The sequence below is a fragment of the Armigeres subalbatus genome, chromosome 3, assembly GCF_024139115.2.
Source record: "Armigeres subalbatus isolate Guangzhou_Male chromosome 3, GZ_Asu_2, whole genome shotgun sequence".
Lineage (NCBI taxonomy): Eukaryota > Metazoa > Arthropoda > Insecta > Diptera > Culicidae > Armigeres > Armigeres subalbatus.
The window spans coordinates 215,078,035-215,105,923 of record NC_085141.1 but is presented as its reverse complement, the minus strand read 5'-3'; the positions used below and the strand labels follow the sequence as shown (position 1 = coordinate 215,105,923).

At 41.7% G+C, this 27,889-nt stretch overlaps 2 protein-coding genes across 4 annotated transcripts in view; one reads left to right on the top strand and one right to left on the bottom strand.

The window, feature by feature from the left end:
- Positions 1 to 1,827: 1,827 nt before the first annotated feature.
- Positions 1,828 to 20,363, bottom strand: LOC134219497 (zinc finger CCCH domain-containing protein 18). Its single transcript, XM_062698244.1, is given in 9 exon segments — positions 1,828 to 2,529; positions 2,597 to 2,792; positions 2,857 to 2,954; positions 3,083 to 3,313; positions 3,315 to 3,584; positions 3,644 to 4,344; positions 4,705 to 5,601; positions 19,362 to 19,511; positions 20,153 to 20,363. Coding segments are annotated over 7 exon segments (2,652 nt in total). The 5' UTR covers positions 5,591 to 5,601; positions 19,362 to 19,511; positions 20,153 to 20,363; the 3' UTR covers positions 1,828 to 2,259.
- Positions 20,364 to 23,490: 3,127 nt separating this feature from the next.
- Positions 23,491 to 27,889, top strand: part of LOC134219494 (phosphatidylinositol 4-kinase alpha) — a 45,545-nt gene continuing 41,146 nt past the window's right edge. For all 3 annotated transcript variants that reach the window (XM_062698242.1, XM_062698241.1, XM_062698240.1), the window contains exons 1-6: positions 23,491 to 23,662; positions 23,717 to 23,930; positions 24,040 to 24,801; positions 24,863 to 25,072; positions 25,651 to 25,751; positions 25,813 to 25,975. In XM_062698242.1, the coding sequence (XP_062554226.1) occupies positions 23,573 to 23,662; positions 23,717 to 23,930; positions 24,040 to 24,801; positions 24,863 to 25,072; positions 25,651 to 25,751; positions 25,813 to 25,975 (1,540 nt within the window). In that variant the 5' untranslated portion in view covers positions 23,491 to 23,572. The remainder of the gene's footprint in view (positions 23,663 to 23,716; positions 23,931 to 24,039; positions 24,802 to 24,862; positions 25,073 to 25,650; positions 25,752 to 25,812; positions 25,976 to 27,889) is intronic.

The following is a 27,889-nucleotide window of genomic DNA, read 5'->3' as shown; positions in this document are numbered from 1 at the left end:
CATAATAATAAAACAAATGAGTATCCTAATGTAATATTTTAGTACATAAAAAATGGAAATTGTTAGTTTAAAATACCTACGGTGTAAGATCTACTCAAATTCTTCGTATCGAGCTAACAATACCCGAAATCGGATGTAAGACGGCGAAAATACGACCAAAAACTTTTGCATATATTTTTCGTATGTGACTGACGATGACTATCAGATAATGTTTTTATACACCAATAATAGTAATGTGGATTTCCAGATGTAGCATTGAATAAAATATTAACATTTTCACATATTTTACTAGAAAGAATAATTTACGTTTTTCAAATTATGCCAAACGACCATTAGGCCAAACAACCATTAGGCCAAACGACTTTAGGCCAAATGACCATTAGGCCAAACGGCCTTATGCCAAACGTCATTAGGCCAAACGACTTTAGGCCAAATGACCTACAACCTCACGAACCGGTACACTTCCCCTAATACGCTCACCGCTGAAGACACTGGCAATAGCCCACAGAGCTCCGATGGGGTAGACGCTGTTTCATCGTTGTACTGCATTGACGATGGCAGACCAGATTCTTTGCGCTGTTTGTTGATGTAACTCCAAAAAGATTTCTCCCGCTACTTGCATAAAATTTCAGATTAAGATTAAATAAACTCAACTGTTCAGATTAGTTCAAATTTCTATTCCATTCTTGGCATGGCATATCAGCTGCTCTTTGCCTAACATGTTCAAGAAACGTACCGTGCAATGCGTTCCAAAGGCAATTCGTAGACAATTTTGAGAAACATTTGCATTTTTCCTAATCAATTTTTCCCAATTCTGATTCTTCTACACTTGTGTTACTGTAACTGTAACTCAGTAACGAAGTGTGACAATCCATACAAAAAATCTCAATGATTCATACAAAATGCGTGACATAGGGTGGAGGGGGGTTGAAAATGGCCAATTTTTGCGTTACGTAATTAATGGATCTTCCATGAGCGTCCACCGTGATACCGCCCGTGCGTTATTTATAGCAGACCTTTTGCATCTGAACATTGACTTTCTTCCTCCTTTGTCCCAGCTGATTTTCAACGTCGACAACATCGTTCTAGACAATTCTCTTTCCTCCACGGTGCCCGTACGAATTACGGACACAACATGAGTTTCATCTCATGCGCTAGAATGCGTTAGGCGTTACTTAGGCCACGATATTATTGAATGAAAATTTCCTGCCTAAGCTGCTTTACGCACTTTCGCTGTTGTTTGTAAAGGTTTGTCATGGCAAACAGCGCATGAGCTGATCGCATTGAGATGTCTCAATGCGAATCACCAATGTTAATGTGAGGTACACAAGTCTCGTGAGACTCGCGTGCGCTAAATTTTATGTGCGCGTAGCAGTCGTTGCTCAATCTCATCCTTTTTTGTACGCGTGCATGATTTCTGATTACGCTTCGAAAATTGATTGTTCAAACCATATGCAAGAAATCAATGTTTCTGCCAGCACTGCCGGACAACTTGGTTGTCAGAGGGCAAAACCCATTTTCCTTCTTATCGGCCAACCTGAGCGTTCAAATCTCCTATATGATGATTTTGACGTCGTGGCTTGGGAATCTATCGCAATCACGTCCCAGCTGCGCGTAGAATGCTTCCTTCTTGTACTTTCACATCAGACCCATATATTGGCTATTCATGGAGTACTCAATTGTGACAAAAATCAAAACGGGACTGATATGCAAGTACCGACAGTACGGTTCATTCATAAAAATAGAAAAAAAGCCATGTCATCATTGCTTTCAAGTAATTCACCTGCGGGACGTTTCTTTCATTGCAAATAAACAATGGCTCTTGGATGATGTTTTAACTTTTATTGTTTAGTTACTATTACCAGTATCACTATATTTTTGTTTCTAGTCCAGAGCAGTATTCTACGCCAATGTCACACGTATGTACGTCGGTTGCATTACTTCGATAAAGTAGTAATGCCTTGCTTCTACGGAAAACGTTGATGGGATGGGATCAGCTGAGTTCGATTATTTTAATTTGATGGCAAACCTAATGTCACTGAATTGTTGTACAACGGTGCAGGTCGGTCGATTGTTCAAACAATCAAGCTAATTGCGGCGAACACAAAATAACAGATCTGAGTGGATACAACCCTACTTTTGTTGTATCAATCCTGTAATTTTCTATTCATTGTGCGATTATGGAGGGATGGAAATGTGTCATACTAATTAAACGACAAATCTCTCATGAGATTATTACATCGACATTACGTTCTAAGGTTAACTCGCTGTGGTCAAAATGATTGAAATGGAATTCTTGATGTGTGGGCTTACTATGGACGTAAAGGAAAACGGGAGATATTTAGGAAATTTTTGTTCGCTTCCGAGCGATGGCTTCCTCCACAGCCCGCAACTGTTTAAGTAGCTCCTCCCTCCGGGAGGATTTCTTAGCAGCACTTGCACTAGCCGCTGCCTTCTCCAAAGCTGCACTTGACGGTGGAATGACCTGGCTGCTCGGTTTTGAATCACTTGATGACTTCTTCGGTTCTGCTGCAGGGATAAAAGAGAAATTGATCAATTAAAATAATCAATTGGGTATTTAAAAGAAGATAATTACGTTTCTTTGACGATACTGTGGTCTTTGAAGACTTCTCGACAGCCTTGGATTTTTTGGACTTTTCTCGAGACGACGTCGATGAACTGGACGAGTACGAACTTCCTGAGCCAGAATCGCTAGAATCGGACGAGCCCGATCCAGAAGAGCTCGATCGCCGCCTGCGCTTTTCGGTGGACGTTTTGCGCGCTGGGGAAGTCTAGCAGAGGAAGAACCATTCTTTAGTGTCAGAGTCATTATTAGAAATTGAAAATTAAGCTTACCTTTTTCCGCTTCGTTGAAACAGATTTTTCGATAACTCTCTTATCCGGCAGAGGTGAAGCATTGCGTTTTTTCGCAACAACTGGTGAAACTTTACGGACTACAATAGAAAAATAATTGAAATTTGATAACATGCTACCTAAGATTTAACAGAACCGAAAATTCCGGTTGTAGTTTGTCGTTCTACTTTACGTCTTAGTTTCCAATTATTACCTGGAGAATACTTGCCTCGTCTCGGGCTAGCACTGGGCGATCGGGTACGAATGACCTTTCGAACGTGTGTTGTGGCGTGGCGATCACTTTCTTTCGACCGGTGACTGTCATATCGGGGACGTTTTGTGGTGGGTGAGGGCGAACGGCTTGAATCAGAACTGGATCCGGAACGGGAACTGCTGCTGGAACTACTGTACGATGAGCTGTTGCTATAGCTGCGTCGTTCCCGTCGAGAAGATCGTTTCTCCCGTGCAGGTGATTTAGAACGCATCCACGGATCGTTCCATTCGTCGGCACGTTGGACGATCACTTCTCGGGTGGCTCGGTTACGACGCTTGGATGGATCTTCGTCCTCGTACTGTGGCATTCGATGGGAAGGTAACTCACGGTAGCGATGAGTGCGACCAAAGGCATCCTCCTCGAATGCGGGTGCTGGCCGAGTGAATTTGGCTGTCACCGGGGCGTTAAACTCATACGGCACAGCCGCTGCAGGGGGACGTCCACCGTATGATGGTGACTAAAAAAATAGGACAGTAGATAAGTGGACAACGTTACAAGTGTTTAAAATTGTATTACCTCTGGTGATCCTCGTGTATAATAATTATCTTTCTCCAACTCATCTTGAGTTAGCGAAAGATTCATCTTCTTATCTTCAAAGTCTATATCTTGTTCCTTGCGTTTAGTGGCTTTACGCATCATCTCCTTTGCTGTTCGGAGGCCCCGCTCCCAAGCACTCTCGCCGACTGGGTCCTGGGCTCTCACTTGTGGTGGCAAAGCACTTGCGCCTCCATACGGAACGGCATGATGCGGGGCCATATGATGCATTGGAGGACGCTCGATGCGATAGTCCGATTGATAAACAACCGGATGAGCGGCGTATGGCGGCGGTTGATGAGGAATCGGAACGGGGCGCACCATATCGAACATGGTGTAGTTGCCCTTGTCCGTTACTCCGGGATGCAGGAAACGACAGCTCATTCCCCAAGTACACTGCCCTCGAGTGTAGAACCGACATACCGGTTTGGGTTCCGTCTCCTCCGGTCTTTTTTCATCCTCATCGGATACTTCTCCTTCTTCCAGTTCTTCTCCTTCCTCCAGCTCTGCCTCGGAGTGCTTCTTCTTGTCGGATTCGGGAGCCTGGACCGGAATTTTGCCCGTTTCCGTTTTCTCCACCTCCTTCGGCGGATCATTGCATTCGCCCTCCTCGGCTTCAAAGTCCAGAGCGTCTTCATCGTTTTTCGTATCGATGATATCGGCGTCCAACAAGCTCTCGTGAGCTTCGGGTACAAGAAATAAAATAAAACAAATGGTAATTCTAAAAAAATAAAACCTAAATTCTTTCAAATTTGAACTGAGATGGTTCTCTGGTGTAGAAAATCTTAATTTTTAACTAAGCTGCATCGTGAATATTACCTGTCTCTCTTAATATTTTCAAGCAAATGGAAGTGGGCATTCTTATGTTTTGCAAGTATTTAACTAAAATTCACAATATGTGTCAATAACAATGTTGATATTGCTTTATGATCATTAGGTAAAATATTTACTTATTAAGGTTAAAAAGTATTACATTTTTTTTATAAACTGTTACAGAAGAATCTATTTTGGATGCACACTAATACAAATTATTCATTATTTACCTCTAATCGTTCCGTTGGTCTGTTGTTTGTCCTCCATGTTGCGGAGCTGATTCTTCTTTTCCTCCAGTTTTTGGCGCAAATCTGTTATTTTGATTTTTTCGTTATCCCTTGGCGGCGGTGCATCATCTTCCTCGCCACGCTGGTGGACACCGTCTTCTTTGTCTTCCTCCGCATCATCCTTATCGCTTTCACGATCACTATCCTTCTCATTTTCCTGTTCGTTTTCGCTCTCAAGACTCACATCGCTGAGATCCTCGTGACTCATATCCAATGTGTCCTTAACTCCACCGTGTCCAGATGGCACCTCACCGTCGTCCATTTTATCAACGTCCCTTCTCTTGTCCTTGTCCTCCTGATCGGATTCTATCTCACAGTCAGATATCTCTTCTCCCTTCAGCTTTTCGCTAAGGTTGGATCCGCTGGAATGCCGCGACAGGTGACGATGCCGTTTCGGAGAAGTGTCCGATCGATTCGATTCCTTCGAACCCGACCTTGACCGTTTATAACGGCCAGCGTCCGGAGAGCCGCTGCGACTTCTGGGCGATTTCTGCGCCATAGAATTGCGCGAATTCTCCGCGCTCCGGAACGAAGGCGAATTCGACCGTGACGGTGCATCGTCGTAGTTCTTGGGACTAGACGCTGGACTAATCTTTTTCGATGCCGGAGTGTTGGATCGCGATCTGGAACTGGAGATGGAACGCGACCGCGAACGCGAACGGGAAACCGACCGTGACCGAGATCTGGATCGCGAGCGAGACTGACGCAGTTCAGCACCGTCCGCCTCTGCCGTTTCCTGGGCAACACCCGGTGCGCCCGGACTGGATGGACTTTCCGAGCCGGAACTATTGGACGCAGACGAACCGGGTCTGGAATCGTCACTATCCATGGTACGGAGTACTGGAACGAAACAGGAAGCTATTAGATCGATCTGACGAGCGAAAGAAAAGCGTGGGTGACCTGGATATGAATTTTAGTGCGATTTTACATGATGGTGTGTTACATAGCAATATCTTCTAAAGAAGCCTCAAATGGCATCAGTCAGCAAATTAGAGGAATTATTTAAGTTGTTGTTTTATTAAATGTTTTGCCTTTCTCATGCAACAAAGTTGTACAAAGAAGCTATCATATCACTTTAAGAACTCTTTATAAAAGGCCCGGAGACCTATTGTGTTATATACCGATCCTCCGACGAAATGAGCAAATGTCTGTCCGTCCATGTGTGTGTGCCCAAAAGATAAAAATAAAATGTAACCAACTTCTCATATAGTAATGCTACACAGACCCGGATCTCCTCTTTACCGCCTTTAGGAATTACTTGTAGGAGGGGTCTGTGCGACTTACTATCTTCGAACCTCGCCTTGTAACTAGCTATCCACTAATCGACACTTGCCAACTGATGCTCGTCGCGCCAATTGTGACACTTGCGTGTTCAAACCTCAATCAGCGCTAGACAGGAATTATCATCTGAGCCTACTCCCATCCAGTTGGCAAAACTGGGTGCCAGGATCGAACGGCTTACTACACGGCCCGCCACGGTTTTATGATGGGACGGACGACAGCCTAGTCATTAGCCCACTCGCCTTGTCGATGTCACCCGGCCTTACTTGGAGAGTAGAATGTCTCGCTGACCAACTTGTTCGGACACTTGGACGCGAAATGACCTAGCTTGCCACAGTTGACACGATTGTATGACAAATTGCGGAATATCATTCGGAATATCCGGAGTGTTACATTCCGCGGCTTTGTTTTTATCGGACACAATAATGACAAAGATACGAACAATTTTGTAAGCAACAAAAAAGAATACAATTTTGTTGCAAACTTTTCATTCCGTTATTTTGAATTATTTTTACATCAAATTTCGGTTTTATGCTATCGTAGTTTCTGCTTTTATGGAAGAATTTAACTAACTAACATGTGAAAAATTTAGTTCGAAAAATGTATTGGAGGGTAACCACTTCTATCGGTGGGGTTTGATCCCACGAAAGCAGTACGCTAGACAGGTGCTTTCCCTTCTAAAGCTATGTCCATTTGGAATCCGGAATCATTTATTGTATTGCAGCGGTACGGAAAGTGACCGCTGCAAGAATTGTTTTACAGCGGTTTGTCTACCTAGGCGACCACTTGCTGTGGTATAAATTTCACGATGTTTCGTACAGCGAGTAAAAAAATATTCCAGATGGAAGCCGAAAGGAGAGGAAAAAATCTGCACAGCCACGTTGATAATCCTGCCCATCGACGATGGAACCTACGTCAAAATGATTTCGGACAGCTTCCTAGCCAAAAATTCTACATGGCGACGGCACGAGGAGTAGTTCCTGCGAAGTTTAAGTTTGATTTTTGGACAAACTTGCAAAAAAACAGATGATTTTAGTGCCACTTGCCACTACAGCCGGCAAGTCATCCAGTGGTACCGCGATAATAACGAAGATTTCATCGATAAAAACATAAATCCACGCAACTGCCCACAGCTCCGGCTCATCGAGACATTTTGGGCAGTAATGAAGCGGAAGCTTGACAAATGTGGAAAAACAGCTCGGGACGCGACTGAGATGACCAAAATGTGCCAAGGAAGTTGACTCCGGAGGTGTGCAATTTTTGATGAGAGGAATAAAGAAGGTGCAAATGTTCACTAGAAACAAGAAGAAATTATTTGTATCAATATTTTTTCCTTAAAGTACAGTGAATTACCCTTGTTTTGATGTATTAACCTTATTTGTACGTCAATCCGTTACCGAGATACAGATGATTTTATTATTCCGGATTCTAAATGGACATAGCTTTAAGCTATGAAGAACCTCCGTCGTCCTCCGCAGCTTAGAAGGCTACTGATGAGATCAGATTTCCAACACTAGGCACATAGTCGAATTCTAGCAATCTATTTGTTTTTAAACCAACTCTTTCACACAGGTATCAGGCACCCCCAATCCTACCCACTACGTTTGACAATAGCCAACATCTTTGAGTTTCCCATTGTTCTATTGAAATTGGGTTTCCCACTGACAATTCTATTTTGTAAACAAACCATTATTCCGAACTGATTTTTTCCACATGGGCGTAAATATTTTTCACCATTTTTCGAAAACTTTTGCGAAAGTATGAATGCGAGGTGTTTGACCAAGAATATTGATGCCTTTAATAAATTGTCATATTTCAATCGGCACCAAGCGCTCTACTTCGCCAAAATATCACGATATTTGTAACATATTTTCAATGGGAGGTTTTCGATGACTATAATTACGTCTTCGTGTTAAATTAATCGATGATTTTGATGCTGGCATCAAAAACATGGCCGCTTCGCAGACCCCTGCTTTCACACGTACCGTGACCTGCTCTAATTCCGCGCATCGCCTAATACTGTAAATAAAAAATCAGAACCTGGCTATCATGGCCATCACATTATTTGGTAAAATGTTCAAATATAATATGTTTGAACATTTCACCAAATGATACGATGTTCATGATAGCCAGGTTCTGATTTTTTATGAAAACCACGGTATTAGGCGATGCGCGGAATTAGGGCAGGTATTGTTTTGTGGACTTAAATAAAGGAAAAAAACATATTAGGGTTACTGCTCCTGAACTTCATCTCATAGCTCCGATATTCTTCTTCTTCTTATTGGCATTACATCCCCACACTGGGACAGAGCCGCCTCACAGCTTAGTGTTCATTAAGCACTTCCACAGTTATTAACTGCGAGGTTTCTAAGCCAAGTTACCATTTTTGCATTCGTATATCATGAGGCTAACACGATGATACTTTTATGCCCAGGGAAGTTGAGACAATTTCCATTCCGAAAATTGCCTAGACCGGCACCGGGAATCAAACCCAGCCACCCTCAGCATGGTCTTGCTTTGTAGCCGCGCATCTTACCGCACGGCTAAGGAGGGCCCGATATTGGTCCTACGAAAAACAAAGCAATGAAAAGGTATTTGATTTGTTTATTATTTTTGTGATTTTTTTCAGCAGTGAGCATGCATGCTAGCAAAAAGAAGCGACGAAATTGGTGCCGTATTTCTTTGTTTCGCCATGAGATGAATATATGTACAGTGAGATTGAAAACGGAACAGTTCCCCTATTTTGTGCGATGCCAACCGAGTAGAATGAGTATTTTGTTGTCTGGTATCTGATAACTGGATCTCATCAGTAGCCTTTTGAACTGCGGAGGACGACGGAGGTCCTTTGTAGCTTAGTAGGGAAAGCAGAATTTAGAACAAAATCCGCTAAAATTCTAAAGAGCAGGGTTCGTAATGCTCACTCAATCTCAGGAGCACAGGATGCTCCCTCACCAAAATTTTCGGGAAGAAATCGCTTTTCGGGAAAGAAAAACAGCCTGGAGAGTGATAACCATTTTTCGCTCACTTCGATTGCCGCCAAACGTTGGTTTGTTCTTTTTCTTTCATATTCGGGTCTTTTCGTGGCAACACTAATGCAAATGGTAGTAGCTTATGTGGACCAAATAACTTGACGCTTTCATACAGTTAGCGTGGTGGTGTGGCTAGAGTAAGCGCATCCCCACATCTATTATTGTTACTATTCTGGATTCGAATCCCGGCGCGGCCATACAATTTTATAATTGTTCTGCGACAATTCTCGCGAAAAGTGAGTGAGAGGCTTGGTGAGAGGTAGAAGTTATGAAACGAAAAAGGATTTTCATCTAATAGGCAAGATTTTCGTTTATCTTCAAAGGCTAATTCTGGAGAAAGATTGATGGGTGAAAGATGATCCTCAACATAAACAAAGAAAAAAGATCCTCCCTTGGCCCGAAAAACGCTTGCTTTGGTCTCATTGAAACGAAAAGTCGAAACCCTGCTAAAGAGAATCCATTCGATATTCCGAACAGAATCCTTTCTGAATTTAATTTCCGTTTATGATTCTGTTCGACATTCTGAACAGAATCCGATTGAAGGTTCTAAGCAGAATCTGCTTGCGATTTTGAAAATAGTTCGAATGGTTTTCTGACCAGTATCCATTGTTGATAGTCAACGTATTTTCTGGAGGTAATAATCCATCAAATTTTAGTTCAATTCCGCCAAAACCTGAGTTATTAAAAAAAAAGCATTTTTATTGCGAAGCAGTATTCGACAACATTATTATTACCTGTAGTTCAACATTGAGTTCCTTTAATTCTACAATTAAATACAAATTTGCCATTATCATAACCCGGGGTAGACCTGTGCGCCGCCGCGCCACGCCGCCGCCGCCGACCCTTATTGAGGTACGCCGACGCCGGTCAAGGTGTCGGCGGCGCGCCATACGCCGGTTGGCTCCACGCCGCCGAATTTCGTACCGAACCAAGGCAACCTATCAGGCATTAATTAAATAGCTATTACACCTTTAGCAGATTTGTTTGGTTTTATTTCTGTCACTTTAACCTGCATTGGCGCGTTAATTGTTAGATCATGTAATATCTTCTTGGCTTCTTCTTCTGATAGGCATTACATTCCCACACTGGGTCAGAGCCGCCCCGCAGCTTAGTGTTCATTAACCAATCCAAAAATTGCCTAGACCGGCACCGGGAATCGAACCCAGCCACCCTCAGCATGGTCTTGCTTTGTAGCCGCGCGTCTTACCGCACGACTAAGGAGGGCCCTTTCTTGGCTATAGATGCAATAATGGTAACATGGCTTCTGAGGCTGGAGCACGATGGGGTACGTCACCCACCAAATTGAACATTTTCTTCACTCTCCTTGTACTTAAATTGCCAGAATTGTTCTTAAAATAACGGTTTTGATTTATTTTGATGAACAATTCCCAAAGTTAAGAAAATTATTTTGAGCTTTTAGTGGAATGTCTTCACTTGTCATAAGACGAGTTTGTACAATCCCATTTAGTTCCACCACTTAATTGTACCTTGACAGATACGTATTTCGACCTCAACTTACTGTCGTCTTCAGTGTCTCGTACTTGACTCGACTTCGGGTCGTGTTATGACAAGTGAACTCCCAAAGAAATTTCTTGGTTTTCCTGAAATAATGTCCGAAGAAAGTCCTGGAGGAAGTTCTGAAGGAATACCTGAAGAAAATTCCTAGAATCTTGAGGAATTTTTGAATTTATTTCCGTCTGGAAGATTTTCTGAAGTCATCTCTGGAGAAAAATTTCGAAGAAATTCTTGGAGGAACGTCCTAAAAATTTTTTTAAGAAATTTAAGCTATCGGTAATTCCTTCAGGAGTTTTTTTTGGAAATCTCTCTAGGTATTTGTACGGAGATATCTGAAAATTCGTCCTAGAATTTTGAAAGGAAATGGCGGAGGAAATTCCGAAAGCACTACTAGATGAATTTACGAGGGAATGGCATGTCTTACCTGGAAAAAATCCAGTGGAATTGTTAAAATAATGTTGGAAATAATTATGTAGAAATTTTTAAAAGTTGGTGTGTATGCATTTGTGTAGTTATCCACCATCCTGACTTGAGTCTTGCTCTACATACGGCTCCATCCAATATTACAGTCGAATTCAATTAAGTACCATTATGCTTTCAATGCACTGCGGTATTAAGGGCAAAAAACGGAGGTGGTGGGCCCTTAAGCAGAGACACTTGCGCGAAGCCAGCGGGATAGAGAGAATCTCCTTTCAACAGTGTAATCCAACAGACTAGTAAATAGATTCGCAATCTTTTTTTAGCTTTTGAAGAGATGGCTTTTTTGAGGAAGGGCGCGTCAAATCCATTACAGTTGTGGGGAAGTGTACCCATCTACATGGGTATAAATTTTTAAAGGTATTCCAAAAAGAATTTCTGAAGGAATTCGTGATGGAATCGTCAGAATTAATATTAGGAGAGTTTTTGAAGAATCTCCAGAAAAGTTGGTTTCATTTGTGTTTTTTAAAGGAATTCCTGGAGAAATTCCTGATCGAGATGAGTTTCTTGATGACTTACCGAATAAATTTCTGAATGAATTTCCTAAAGAATTATTTAAGGTATTTACAAAAAAGAACTGTAAAAATTTTCGAAGGAACTCCTGCAGTAAGTTACCAAGGAATTCTTGAGAATATTCGAATATCCGCAATCACGATACTTTGAGAGGTTTTCTTGGCATGTAGTTTTGCTCCTAGAGTCAAAACTGAGTTTGTTTTACTACTGTCCGGATTTTTTAAAAGAAATTCCAGGAGAAAATAAACATTTTCATGTAAATTCCAATAGATGTTAGGGAAATCCATTCAAAATTCCTTCGTAATTCCTTTGAATATTCCTTCAGAAACTCATTTAAAAATCCTGTTCGAAAATCTTTTCAGGTTCTCTTTCGGTCCTTCCTTCAACAATTGAGTCGGCAATTCATCCAGGAATTTCTTCGAAAATCTCCTTAGAAAAGCCACCAGGAATTAATTTGGACATTCATCCAGGGATTTCTTCAGAAATTCTTCCGGAAAGGCATTTTCAAAAAATTTTCTAGGGAATCTTTAGAAAATTCCTTCAGTAAACCATATATAATTACTGCAGGAATAGTTCCGGAAAGAATTCGAATTTGGAGAAATTTCTAATTGATTCGAAAAAAAAATTCTAAAGCTATTTGAGTATTAAACATATTTTCAATTGAAAAACACTTGAACAATGGTTAAAAAAATGAAGGAATTTACAAAAAAAAATCCGAAGATTTTCCAATAGAATTTCTGAAGAGATTCCCGAAAGAATTCTTAAAGTAATTAAAGAGGAAATTTTCGACAGGAATTTCTGGAAGAGTTGCTAAAGGAATATCCGGATGAATGTCCGAAGGGATTACTATACGAAATTCGGAAAGAAGTCCTGAAGAAAGTTCTAAATAAATTCCAGAGGGAAATATCGAAAGAATACTTAAAATATATTCCTAGAGCTTCTGAAAAAAAAATTGAGGAATTACTGGAAGATTTTCTATTAGAAATTCCTGAAGAAAAAAGAAATACTAAATCAAATTCCGAAGTTTTTCACCTAAATGGATTTTCGAATGTATTCCTAAAACAGTGTCCGTAGGTATTCTTATAGAACTATTTGAAGGATTTTCTATGGATATTCTCTAAGGAATTCTTAAAGGAACTTCCAAAGGAATCCTTAAGAATAGTTTTGAATGAATTACTTAAGAAATTCCCAAAAGACTCCGTAAAGGAATTTCCGAAGCAATCCCTAAAGTAGAAGGAAATTCATGAAGGAACTTTTGAAGAAATTTCGGAAAGAATTTTCAAGGGAATTCTTGGTGGAAATTCTAAAGGAATTAATTAGGGATGATTCAATTATGACGTCCACTACTTTTTGGGATTTCTAGACTCCCCCTCTGTCACGCTTTTTTGTATACCTAATACATGTACTGTCACAAAATCTTAGACCCCCTCCCCCCCTAAAACCTGTGACATCATTTTTGAACGACCCCTTAGGGAAATTCTAAATTAATTCTTAGGAATATCTTAAGGAATTTACAAACTAATTTCTGGATTTATATCCGAAGTACTTTCCAATGAACTCATGTGCTGAGATGCGGGATTGTCCTAGTGGATGATGTAATGTACGCTTTTGCTGTGGAGATACAAGCTATAGCTATAAGGATGTTCCCCCCATAAGTCTGATTGTAGCTAGCAATTGCACAAAAACCCTAAAATTCATAACAAGCATAATATGCCTTGCCGTGTGATTTTTTTTTTCTCAGCTCAAAATTCTTCACGCCGATTTACGCCGCCGCCGCCGAACATTGCTTACGGCGTGACGCCGCCCACGCCGCCGCCGCCGGTGTAAAAATGGCCTTACGCCGCCGCCGTTCACAAATACTTCGGCGCACAGGTCTAACCCGGGGCGATAACATCAAAGTATATTTGCTTTTGGCCCATATATCATCTATGTATGAAGTTATGAAGTTCATGAATCACAATGGTAAAATTATTCACGATATATAAATCGTGCTTCAACATCATAGTGATGTGAACTTGACAGGTTCCCGAGTACACCGAGATATGGAGAAGGTTCCTTCATCAGTGCTGCTACCTGGAAAAGTTTTGAGAAAAAGTAGAACCATGGAAATTTGACATGGCATGATATAGAAAATGAGAATTAAAATGTCTCTAGAACGTTATAGAAATTTTTTTGTCAAACAATTTTTAGTTTGTGGGATTAGAAATTCAACAATCTTAAGCATTAACTACTTATTCGAAAAAAATATAAAAATCGAGATATCATGTCTATTTTGTGTGCTTTTGAAATTCTAACCCCGTGAACCAAGATTTTGAGAAACGTCCTTAATTTTTGTTTTATAACAAAAATATAGGGTTTCTTACCCCAGTCCCGGCCTAACGTGCGTACGACTGCATTATTTAGTTGATATTTATGACATGGAGCAACTTTTCCTGAACTTTGTGGGCTGTATAATACTGCAATGGGGTTTACTTTTGCTTAAAAAATAGCGAGATATCATGTCTATTTTGTGTGCTTTTAATTCTAACCCCGTAAACCAAGATTTTGAGAAACGTCCTTAATATTTGTTTTATAACAAAAATATAGGGTTTCTTATCCCATTCCCGGCCTAACATGCGTACGACTGCATTATTTAATTGATATTTATGACAGGAAGCAACTTTTCCTGAACTTTGTGGGCTGTATAATACTGCAATGGGGTTCACTTCTGCTTAAAAAATAGCTATTCGTGCTAAATATCGTTCAAAAAAGCTTTTATTTGATTTAAATTAACGAGATTCATTTTATTTATTCGGACTAAGGCCGAAGTGGCCTGTGCGGTATATAAGAGCCTTCTCCATTCGACTCGGTCCATGGCTACACGTCGCCAACCACGCAGTCTACGGAGGGTCCGCAAGTCATCTTCCACCTGATCGATCCACCTTGCCCGCTGCGCAACTCGCCTTCTAGTGCCCGTGGGATCGTTGTCGAGAATCATTTTAACCGGGTTACTGTCCGACATTCTGGCTACGTGCCCGGCCCACCGCAGTCGTCCGATTTCCGCGGTGTGAGCGATGGATGGTTCCCCCAACAGCTGACGCAACTCGTGGTTCATTCGCCGTCTCCACGTACCGTCCGCCATCTGCACCCCATCATAGATGGTACGCAGCACTTTCCTTTCCTTTCCAGTTTGGTACGGCGGCGAACCCTATTCGATCGGAGCGTCTTGCGGATTCCAAAGTATGTACGATTTCCAGCCACTATGCGTCTCCGAATTTCTCTGCTGGTATCATTTTCGGCAGTCACCAGTGAGCCCAAGTACACAAATTCTTCTACCACCTCGATTTCGTCACCACCGATGCAAACTCGCGGTGGGTGGCTCACATTGTCTTCTCTTGAACCTCTGCCTATCATGTACTTCGTCTTCGACGTGTTGATGACTAGTCCGATCCGCTTAGCTTCCCTCTTTAGTCTGATGTAGGCTTCCTCCATCTTCTCAAAGTTACGTGCCATAATATCTATGTCGTCGGCGAAACCAAATAGCTGGACGGACTTATTGAAAATTGTACCACTCGTGTTAATCCCTGCTCTTCGTATTACCCCTTCCAAAGCGATGTTGAATAGCAGACACGAAATACCATCACCTTGCCGTAATCCTCTGCGGGTTTCGAAGGGACACGAGAATGCCCCTGAAACTCGAACTACGCACATCACCCGATCCATCGTCGCTTTGATCAACCGTGTCAGTTTTTCCGGAAATCCGTGTTCCTGCATTAGCCATAGCTGGTCCCGATCGATTGTATCATATGCGGCTTTGAAGTCGATGAATAGATGATGTGTGGGCACGTTGTATTCGCGGCATTTCTGCAGTACTTGGCTAATGGTGAACACTTGGTCCGTGGTGGAGCGTTCGCCCATAAAACCCGCTTGGTACTGCCCCACGAACTCCCTTGGAATTGGTGTTAGTCGACTGCATATAATTTGGGAGAGTACCTTGTAGGCGGCGTTCAGCAATGTGATTGGGCGGTAGTTGCTACAATCTAGCTTATCGCCCTTTTTGTAGATGGGACACACGACACCTTCCATCCACTCCTGCGGCAAAACTTCCTCCTCCCAAATCTTGGTAATGACCCAGTGCAGCGCTCTAGCCAGTGCCTCACCACCGTGTTCAAATAGCTCTCCTGGTAGTTGGTGAACCCCAGGGGCTTTGTTGTTTTTCAGCCGGCCAATCTCCTCCTGGATTTCCTGGAGATGCGGAGCCGGTAAAATTATGTCCTGCGCGCGTTCTCCCAGGTCCATCACCATACCGCCATCTCCATCTGCCACATCGGCATTCAGGTGCTCTTCGTAGTGCTGCCGCCACCTTTGGATCACCTCACGCTCGTTTGTAAGAAGGTTCCCGTTTATATTCTTACACATATCAGGCTGTGGCCCTTACGTGAACGGTTCAACTTCTCATAGAACTTTCGTGTGTTATTAGCGCGGTACAGTTGCTCCGTCTCTTCACGGTCTCGATCTTCCTGCTGACGCTTTTTCCTCCGGAAAATCGAGTTTTGTCTGTTCCGCACCTGTTTATATCGTGCCTCGTTCGCCCTCGTGCGGTGTTGCAGCAATCTCGCCCATGCTGCATTCTTCTCTTCTACTAACTGCTCACATTCGCCGTCATACCAGTCGTTTCTCTGATCCGGGGGCACCGTGCCAAGAGCAGCGGATGCGGTGCTACCAATGGCAGATCGAATATCTCTCCAGCCATCTTCAAGAGGCCTAGCTGCTCTTCCGTTGAGAGTGCCACTTCCAGCTGCTGTGCGTATTCTTGGGCTAGTCTAGCGTCTTGTAGCCGCCCAATGTTAAGCCGCGGCGTCCGACTTCGACGCGTGTTGTACACTGTCGAGAGTTTTGAGCGCAGACATACTGCAACGAGGTAGTGGTCGGATTCAATATTCGCACTGCGGTAAGTGAGCACGTTCGTGATGTCGGAGAAGAATTTACCGTCGATTAGAACGTGGTCGATTTGGTTTTACGTTTCTTGGTTAGGTGATCTCCATGTGACCTTGTGGATATTTTTGCGGGGAAAGAAGGTGCTTCGGACTACCATTCCGCGGGAGGCTGCGAAGTTTATGCATCGTTGGCCGTTGTCATTCGATACGGTGTGCAGACTATCCGATCCGATGACCGGTCTATACATTTCCTCCTTCCTACCTGCGCGTTCATATCACCGATGACGATTTTGACGTCCCGCAGTGCGTAGAACGCTTCTTTCTCGTCGTCGGGTCTCCCTTCGTGTGGGCAGTGCACGTTGATGATGTTATAGTTGAAGAAACGGCCTTTAATCCTCAGCTTGCACATCCTTGCGTTGATTGGCTGCCACTCAATCACGCGTTGGCGCATCTTACCCAGCACTATGAAGCCGGTTCCCAGCTCGTTGGTGGGGCCACAGCTTTGGTAGAAGGTAGCCGCCCGATGCCCGCTTTTCCACACTTTCTGTCCGGTCCAGCAAATCTCCTGCAGCGCCACGACGTCGAAGTTACGGGGATGTAATTCATCGTAGATCATCCTGTCGCAACCTGCGAAACCTAGCGACTTGCAGTTCCATGTTCCAAGCTTCCAATCGTGATCCTTTATCCGTCGCTTAGGTCTTTGCCGATTATATCGAGTCGCATTATCTCTTATATTGTTCGTAATTATTGGTTTTCCAGGCGGCTTATTGGGCCTGCGCAAACCTCCTGTCTCGTCGAAGGGTCGTCGTGTCAGGGCTGTTTAGCATCTCACCTAACACCAGGACTTGGGCTTGTGCGCTTTGAGCGACACACGGTCGCTTTGGTGGGGCCTGCTTGCGGATACATGCAGCTTTTTATAGGAATTTAACAGGACGCAGTTGCCTATCGTTGCGACATTTTTTCAAGATCAGTCCTATTGATGCGGTACTGCATGCAATTCTTATAGAAATCGATACCACAACAATAGGACCTTAACACTACCGCAATAATAGGCTCAAAGGATTCCAATTTTACAATGAAAAATATTAATTTTTCATAATTTTGAACGGAATTTGGTCAAATACAAGCCTCTTCAGTCGTCAATTCGATGAGTTTTAGTGTATCCACAATTGATTTTAATGCTATTATATCCAGAATCGATTATTTTAACACCACCGCAACATTAGAACATACCACAACGATAGGACGTTTTACCCTAGGGATAATGGTGTCGATATTTTGTCCATTTCGCTCGAGACTATCGCTGTTTTAAATGAGATATTGCGGACATTCATCGTAGGTACCAAACCAAAAGTAAGCAAGTCGGCTGGTGGTGGAATTTTTTTTTTCATTCGTATATTTATTTGGTAGGCACTCTGTGTTCTTAACCGCTACTGTACCGTGATCTACTATGGTATTCTATTTCCGGATGAAATCTTTTCAAGAAAAGGAAGATGAATTACTACAATAATCTCCGGATGATATCGTTGAGGAATTTCTGAAAGAATTTTCGAAGAAGAACTGGAAGAATTCCTGGCGAAGCTTCAGGGAAATTTTTAGGAATTCTTGAGGAAAATTTGGAGTAATTTCTGTAACTTTTATTGGGAGCCCCTGGGGAAATTCCAGATGACATTTGTAGAGGATTTTCGAAATGAACTCCTGTTGAATTTTTAGTTGAAACTTTCTTATTTTTTCCTTGTCGGACCCACTTCAAGGATTAGGAATTTTAGAAAAAAAAAAACTGCTAGTAGATTTCCAGAATCAATTTCTGCAAGATTATCAAGAGAATTTTGTAATTTTTATTACAAGTTTCTGAGTGATTTTCAAAAAAAAACAACGCTACATCTTGGATATATTCCTGTAATAGAGAATATTCTAAATGAATTCCATACGGAGTTCGTGGTGAAAAACTGTGCACAGGATTGTATAATACAATTAGATACATACATCAGCCCAAGTTATAATAAATAATATATATAAAAATTAATAAAAAAATTCGCCTCTAAGGCCATACACCATGAATTGCTGGTGTTTAACAACGGACGAATTCCTCGCGGCCCTTCATTGATTTGCTGGTCGCCGTAGCAACTCTGAAACATTTTCAGAGGGTAGTTCTTAACAGGCTAAAAGTTTATACCGAAGATGCAGACGGCTTGTCGGGCAACAAGATCACTTTTCAAAAATACAAACCTCTTCCCAAACTCACGGAACACAAGTCATAATCTTCTGCAAAAATTACATCGTCACATCTCAATGGAAAGTCGCATTCTACAAAACGATTATAGATATCAAAAATGGTATTCAAATCAACCACTATCCTCCGGTGATAATCGAACACACGTCCCCAATACGCTAGGGATGAGCTGGGATTATTTATTCGATTTTTAAAGAAAATAGTGGTTGCCTTTAATACTATTTTTGAATTATGTAAATCATTCGCATGCTGCATATGCACACATCGAGTTTTCAAACGTAGTAATTAATGCCCGCGCTGCGTGACTAATACTCAAAAATTAGGCAATTAACTTTGATTGAACCAAACGTTTAGTTATTTGTTATATTTTATACTGATACCATTTACAGCATTAATAAGTGAACGCTGTTCAATTGTTCTTTAGATTTGTCATTGAATGCTCGTATTCATCCCGACTGAATATTGTCTTCTTCTCACACTTACCAACAGCTTTTTCATACTAACATTAAGTTATGATTAGTTTCACACTTTCCATCCTCCACTGCTTCAATAAATATCCATTTGAATCACATTAATTTGAGGATGATACGAAAGTTTGTTCTTTGTTTTGCACTTCTCCAATCAATCACTTCTTACCTTCATTTTCTTCGTACAAACATCATCGAGTAAAAACGCTCGAGGAGCAGGCGGAGACACTTTCTCCCTGACCATTGCGGGGAATTTTAATACTCTGGTCTAATTAAACATCGATCACCAATTTTGTGCTACTACTTTTACTAACTTTCCCTAAAAGAGTTCCAACATTGGCACTTGTATTTTTCACTCCCTTCGTATTCGACTGTGATAACCGGCTGGATCGAATTTCGCTTCTACAATTTATTTGACTAGGCCAAGAAGCAACAACACTTCGATCTTGCCGAATCGAAATCGATATTCAAAGAAAATGATCAACAAACTTCATACTGCGATCAACAAAAACGTAAACAATCCTTATCTATTCCAACTCAAACAAAACTTGTTTATCAGTCTTCTATTTAACACTCTCCTCCTTCACTTGGGGAGATAACTGGACTTTTAATTTTCCAACGAGGCACCATCTTGATTCCGGCAATCAGTCCATGAAAATAAACGAAACGAAAAAAAAAACTTCACAACTTTGAGGTCCATGTTCTTCTTCTTGGTGTTGATTTTCGCTCGGAGCATACTTCCGACCGGGAACTACTTTTGTACACCAAACCCGTTAACTTTACTTCACACTACGTCATGTAAAAATACTTGATTAAACGAACTTTTTGCTGCAACTAAAATACTTTCGGGAAAAGTCCATACCGTCCTTTTTATTTTCATTCGGCGTTAAAATTTCACAATGGTGGAACAATTTCCACCCAGAACAAGATTAGGAGCTCTTCTTCGCCGCGGGTTCTTACCTTTGCAGAGCGGAGACCACTGTCGATTAATATAATTTCAAACGCACGGACTCTCCCGTGTTCCGAAGACGATTCGGGAACGACGTTTAGAACTCGATTTCCGGCTTAAAATCCGATAAAATTCCCGGACCACGCCGAAAGTGCTTCTCCTTCGCTGGCTGAACGGTGCAAAATTTTCATCCGCAAATCAAAAATGGCTACCGACCGACCGCTGCTCGTTTGACGTTTACTGTAGTACACGGGTAGATCAAACAACCCAAATTTTGAGTTGTTTTCGATCTGGCATCTCGTTCATTCCATCCTTTGATGTCAAAAACAGAGAAAGAAAACCACCCAACGATAGCAGTTCGATGGGGGAAGCCAACGCTAGGTTAAAGGGGTTGAACTCAAATTTAGGTTGTTTAAACCTATTTGAACTTAACATTAGGTGGAAACAACTTAATATTTAGGTACTTTTTCACACGGGATCAAAGAGAAACTACTCAAACCCGAGTTCGGCCATCCAACTAAAAATTTGGCTTCCCCCACCAACGGTCCAAATTAAGTGAAATGAACTTAATTTTGAGTTGTTTGAACTTCATTTTGGGTTGTCTGATCTAACCGTGTACTGGCTGCTGTACACATGACATTATTTTATCGCGTAACATTTGAAAGTGAACAATCAGCATATTTCTCATGGAGCCGGGTTCATTCACAAATTACATAACGCAAAATTTGACCATTTTCAACACCCGCCCACCCCCTCGTAACGTTTTTTGTATGAAAGGGTTCTGAAATTTGTATGGGCCGTAACGCTCTGGCAGGTACCCTCCCACCCCTAAAGCGTTATGTAATTTGTGAACGGGCCCTGAGATGAGATAAGCCATCTCACTGTCCCTTTTTGAAACCATTTGCCTGTCAGAAAAGACCACTTTTTATTGGGCGATTTGACAGACGCCGGCAAGCGAAGCGTTGCTTTATTGTGCAGGTGGGTACTTTGTTATTGATTTCATGGTGTTGCTAGTAGTCGGGGATTTTTCAACTTCAGATTTGAAAGTAATAAATCAATACGAACGAACTTTTTCATTGCCAATTTGAACGCAAAATGGAGTTAAAAAGTAGTTTTCATCATCCTGACTATGCAGCAAATAAAGAATACAGTTGAACTGCTCAGCAATAGGTAATTATTGATATAGATTAATTCGTCATGTTAATTTTTAGTTGTTGAAAAAAAGATGGTCACACTGGAACTGCCCGTCGCGTGGAGCGAGCATAAATTATGAGAAGGTATTCAGCTCCGAGTTGTCTTATCTCATCTCAGAACGGGCCCAGGGACGTTGCAAGCAAATCACTCGCATTATTGCGATCCTTTTCTAAAATTAGCATACAGGCTCACCAGTTACGCGCCGGGTCCCATACGCCGAGTTGTGCGCCATGCAAAAAGATCTCAGGCAAAAAGTAAATAAACCAATGTCAAACAGCTGTGAGCTTTCGGTAAGCTTTTGCACATTCGCTTCTAATGTAGTTTTCGTTTTTGCGGTGTAGCTACACTCGTGCTACACTTTTGCACCAAAAATGTTCGTTTTTGATTTTCGTGCTACACCAGTGTAGCATTTTTCTTGCACTCAAACAAGCAGTGTAGCACCAGAAAAAATCAGAGTGTGCCGTGTAGTGTAGTTTGTTGTCAAGTTTCTCCCGTTGTTATTGTTTTCTTTTTATGGTATCCAACAGGTATCCATAACAAACAAACCCAACTGCACTCAAAACGTTCGTTTTGAGGTGCAAAATGCTGCACTAAACGGTGTTGCTACACCTCAAAAACGAAAACGACATAAGGTATGCAGCGTATTGTCGTCCCTTTACGAAAAGATATTCTTTAATGAAATTGTTCGAGGTTTAGTAGTTTTTTTTTTGCTTTTCTTTCGCCTGCGTTACGTTCGGTATATCATTTAAATGGATCTTAGTAGTGCAATTCTCGCGCTTAGTTTCATAGGGGTGTAACTGTATTGATCTCTTAATCGGTTTTATATTTTGTTAATAACTCAAAAGCTACAACCGTGATTATTGATTCTGGTGCAAGATACAATTATCCTTTATCACACCAAACCATCAAATCATCGACAAACTAGCGCAATTCGGTACAACAATAAAAAGAAAACATCTACGAACAGAAATCGATCAATACAGTACAATAATACAATACAGCCCCTATGAAACTACGCGAGAATTGTGTTTAATTTGTGATGTAATATTCTTCACTTAAATTAAGTAAGTACCACAATATGACAAATTACCTTAGCGGCGCACAACTAAGCGAGGCAGAGGTGAATGAGCAAAGAAAGGCGACAAGAAAATAATTTCAAGGCTATCTTTGAAGAAGACAATACAGTGATCGTTCGCTAATTGGGGCACGACCTCACCCCAACTAGCGAATGCCGTTCGCTAATTGGGGCGTTTTGACAAGCGTCAATGTTGTTTACTTTTTGCATTGAACAAAGGAAAATTTTACGCGCCAGAAAATATCGATCCCGCCAAACACGGAAACAAAACGACAACGCGTTTTTGACATCATATTCTGACGTTTAGCTGCTTTTTAATTGGGTTTCGCCCCAATTAGCGAACCCCCAACTAAAAAGCGCCCCAACTAGAAAAAACCCAATTAGCGAACGTTCACTGTAATTGGTATGGCACTCATTTCAGGATTTTTGTACCATGGTGAATACCACAAGTGTCCCCCCCATATAACGAGTATTTTGCTCGCAGAAAGTGACATCTGTCAAAAAATTGCATAAGGCTTTCTACAAGCGTGTACGCACATTTCACTCACACTTTTACTCAGTTTGTTTGCAACCACGAGCAGCTGCCACGGCAAAATTAAATGGGATTGTTTGCAACCACGAACCGTGCGTTTGCAAACACAAACGCTCGCTTGCATTGAGTGACTGCAGGACTGGAACAACTTCGACCTACTTCGAGCTGCTCATTGGACAGCACTAAAATTTCGCTTGCTAGTGCAGCACCGAGACAAATGCTACGTTTAGACTTAAGGCAAGTGAATTGAATCCTATATAATTTGAATCGAACGCGAATTGAACGTATAAACACCTTAATTCAATTCACTTGAACGAAAAGGAAGTTGAACATGTTCAACTTTTGCAAGTCAATTGAATTCAACTGAGTTGTTCAATTCACTTGCCCTGTCAAAACGAGCCTCTATTTTGGTCATACGACGTTATTTCAAATCACGTGTGAAAATTTCAGCGCCGGACAAAAACACCTTCGGCGAGTTTTTTTTCGGCACAACAACAGGAACCCTGAACAGCTTTTAACACAGCCCTGATGACCGTATGCGGAGAAAATGTCAAATGGTGAAAAATTGCAGAAAATGTACAAGCAGAAGAAAATTTGATATCCTCAAAATTGCAGTGAAAAAGTGAAATTATGCTTGGAAATGATAGGTTTTCATTCCAAAAGACAGTCCACTGCCTTGCTCGAGTACTGGCGCGTATAACGCCGACACCATGGGATAAGGTAAGCCTAGGTTTAATGTCGAAAAGATCCATGACTAATGCTGCGGAATTCAAGGTCCAAACGCTGTTCCGATACTGCCCGCAGGAGAATGCGGCCGGAGTGTTTTGCCTCGATTCCAGGGCCCAGGACGCGGTCATCGCCCTGGGATTGTATTTCCTGGAAAGCGGCTACCAATATGAGAAGGAAATAATCCCGTATCTGCTGAGGCTGTCCAAAGCTTTGCCCAAGGCAGTTTGGATCGATGACGTCAAGCAGAACAAAATCGATAGTAAGTTTTTGTTTTGCTTTTGCATGTGCATTAAGGGTATACGATATGCGATTTAATTTATGATAAATCCGAAAAATTATAAAATGTTGATGGGATTTTCCTCTTCCAGAAATACCTGTGGCGGAAAAGTTTTGCTTTTGCTTGAACAGCCTCCTATCGGATATCGCTGTGGGATGTCCGGAAAGCCGCGATGAAATAATCATCAACCAGGTTGAGGTGCTTACCGTTCTGACGAATATGATTAAAGGAAGCAAGGAGAGCAGCAGTCTACCGCCGATCATACTGTGCAAAGCAACAGTTCCACTTTTGCTGGGATTGGGTCGTTCTATGGGAAGATATGCGACGGCCGATCCTCCTCTGTTGTGCCGATTGTTTCCTCGTGACGAAATACCCACGCCGAAATCGCAAGAAACTACATTAAAGAGGGCGGAATCGAAGTCAAACAATGCCATCAGTCAGTTCAGATCCATTATTCCGAGGTCCATGTCCGGTAGTCTAACCGCGGAGCTGACTGAGGAAAAGTCACCCAAAAACAACGCTAAGAAGCTGAACTCCTATTACTCTGTGCCGTATGACCCAACGACGTATTTCTTCTCGAAATATGGGTCAAGCTTCAACCAGTTTCCCAATATGCGTTTCTGTGACTCGCCGGAGAAAAAGAATCGTCTACAATTTCCCATCAATCATCTGCAGACGATTTTTGCCCTCGCTAAGAAGCTTCTCACCAAAGAGACATTGGAACACCTTGACGAACAGGCGGGTGATATCTACTCACTGCATCAAATCAAACCATACGGATACAAAAGCGTTTCGGAGACCATCAATCTGGTGATGGTTACTTTGCTGAGGGAGATTTTGCAGAATCAATCAGGTAGACAATGTTTAATAAATATGAGCGGTTGCGGTAATCTATATAATTTTCTCCTTTTCAGATCTCCCCACGCCGTTCACCAAGGACGTGCAGGAATTTGTGAAACGCCTGTTTTTGATCGGGCAAACCGAGCTGCAGAACAAGCAGCATGATAGCACTCTCGATAAGGTGAACGATCCGTCGAACATAGTGGTAAACAAGTACAAGATCAACGTAATGGCCAATGCGGCTTGCGTTGATCTGCTGGTGTGGGCTATTGGCGATGAAACAGGTAAGTGGAATGCGGTGCCTCCTGTGGTCATAGCAATTATTGAAAGAATGCCAGTGACTCTCTGATCAACTGGATTGTTGTTGGGTGATTGTGGGGATACTTTTTTCAACTTCATCTCATATTTGTAATTAGTAATTTTCATCGATGTATTGCCTTTGTTGAAGTTCGTCTATATCTTCGTCCCTTATTCTGATTCACATCAAGACATATTTCCTATTGTTATTATTTTATCTTCTTTTACATTTCTCTATCTCATATCAATTACAGTGGACGATGCGTACACTCTATCTTCACTGCAACAGAGTTTGTCCTGTTTGCTGGAGCTGGGTGGTAGTGTTTTCTGTTTGTTGATTCTCCCCTATGAGGATTCAATCCCATTACGAATTGGTTGTTTATTTTTCCCTTTTGTTTGATACCTCTGTTTTTATTCGAATGATTTGTTTCTTGTTATTTTGTCCCTCGAGTTTGCATTTTTCTCCGCTCTGCTTTTCCATCGTGATGGCAAACTGCTTAGTTTTGTTTGTTAGTAGTTTTATTATTATTTGTTTGTTAATGTGATAATTTATTTTTCATTACAGAGGCTGATAAATTGTGCAGCCGTTTGTATCAGAAACTCAACTCGGTGCTGGGACACAAAGTGGTTATGGACCATATGCCATTATTGATGGTTTGTTTAGAGGTAAATTGAATTATCCTAATTTGTATCCGTTGCAAAAATAATTCATTTTGTTTCTTTGCAGGGTTTGGGTAAATTGGCGCAGAAGTTCCCCAACATCGCGGGGACTTCCATTTCTTATCTACGAGACTTCCTTGTGGATCCTAGTCCCATATTGACAAAGCTGCATGCGCAATCACAAGCTCAGAACAAGAAGGATAAAGAAAATGCTCCTTTCAGGATTGTTGGTATGTAGTTTATGAATATGATCTATTTCTAGGTTATTGTAACATAATTCGTCCGAGTTACTTAATGTTGCTATGACGGACGTGTGTGTGGATTTTAGCGTAGTTTGGTGTGTGTTATTTTTCGAAGCAAGTAAGGATTAAAAAAACGTCTTCAACACAAATTATTGTATAGATAGGATAACAAAGGATATGAAGAGGCAAGACAAGGGACAACGTAAGCCACCCATCACAAGTTTGCATGAGTGAAGGTGGGTGAAGATCTCTTGTACATGACCTCCGTCCGAAAACGAAACCAGCAGAAAAATTCGGACACTCATCGTAGCAAGAAATCGTACGTACTTTAGTCTCCACAACACAACGCTCATTAGACAGTTACTCTTCTTCCTGAACAATGCTCATGGAGGACCAACCCGCACAAAAATTCTTCGTGTACGCATAAACACGCTTGTTAGAGCACCTCCACGGGAGTCCTCATCGCTATTCTTATTATAGCGCTCCATTCCGAGTGCTATTTTAGGATAGCACCCCATCTTCCCACCGGTGGTTTCTGTTTTAGGAATAGCGACTTTGTAAACATATTGAGGTCTCACCGGGCGCTGCTAAAAGTAGTCATCTTTTTCAATGGTTCTCTACATTCCAACTGAAATTTGGCTAGCTGCTTAACTTAGATCTATTAGCATTTCCTCAGTTATTAATTGAAAGATTTTCCGTGCCCGCCATGGCAAGAGTATGTATTTTATGTGACGACTATGCCCAAAGAGCCCACTCAAAAACATCCTTGACCGAATCGGGAATAGAACTCGCTATCTCCGGAGAGCAATTCTACGCTTTTGCTCGCAAGGGTAGCTGGAGATCCGTCGTCTTGTCCGTCGTATAGTAAATCTTTTAACCGTTATACCTTCTGGACTTCCTTTCTGCTGGATTTTTTTTTCGGGGATTTATACTTGCAGTCAAAATAAATCCTCCTGAAATTCATACCAGTTTTCCTACAGGAATCTCTTGACAACATCCTGCAGGAATGCCTCCACAGTTTTTTTCTCTGAAGGATGTCCCGGAAAAAAAATTGTGACAACATCCGAAAGTAAAGAATTCCCTTGAAAAAACTAGGTTTTCAATTGAAATTATCAAAGATATTATTGGGCAATTCCAATAAAAATATCCCGAAATTCTGGAAGAAATCCTAAAACTATTCTGGGAGAACTGCTGGGGAACTATGGGGAACTATCCTATATGAATTTCCAAAACAAGTCATAATTGAATGAACGACAGAAAAGAGAAACTTGCGGAAGATTTTCTGGAGGAACTAGTTGAAGAATATACTGAATAATTACTAAAGGAACATTCAGAGAGATTCCTGGAAGACCTTGCAAAATAAAACAGTAGAATTTACTTTCGCGAAAAATCTATGAATATTTCGGGCTCTAGCGGGAGCCGGTGCGCGTCGCTCCTTATTATAACTCTATTACTTTAATTACTTCTTCGCGGAGTTGAACTGGGGCACTAGCTAACAAAATGGATATTTCCCTTGCTATTTAATAACTATTTAATTCCATCGAAATTGTTCTGAAAACAGAAAAACAGATTTTCTGCAATTTTGATCAATAACAAAGTGACGTTTCACAAAATAGCAACCCTGTATGGAAATTTAGCAACCCGCAGTATGGGGCGCTAAATTTGGAAACTCACGGCTAATTTTGAGTTGCGTTCTTATTTTACATTCCCGTTTAGATACCTCCGGTGTAGAAGTGGGTCCCTATAAAGGGCCCGGAAATAGCGATAGGGCCCCAGATGGGGACTCCCGTGGAGGTGCTCTTATAGATTTTAATGTTCTTTCAATTCGCCCAGATGCTAGCAAAGTGAAGTGAAGATAAAACTTCGATATAAAATAAGTGACGAAATGTGGAAGTACTACTT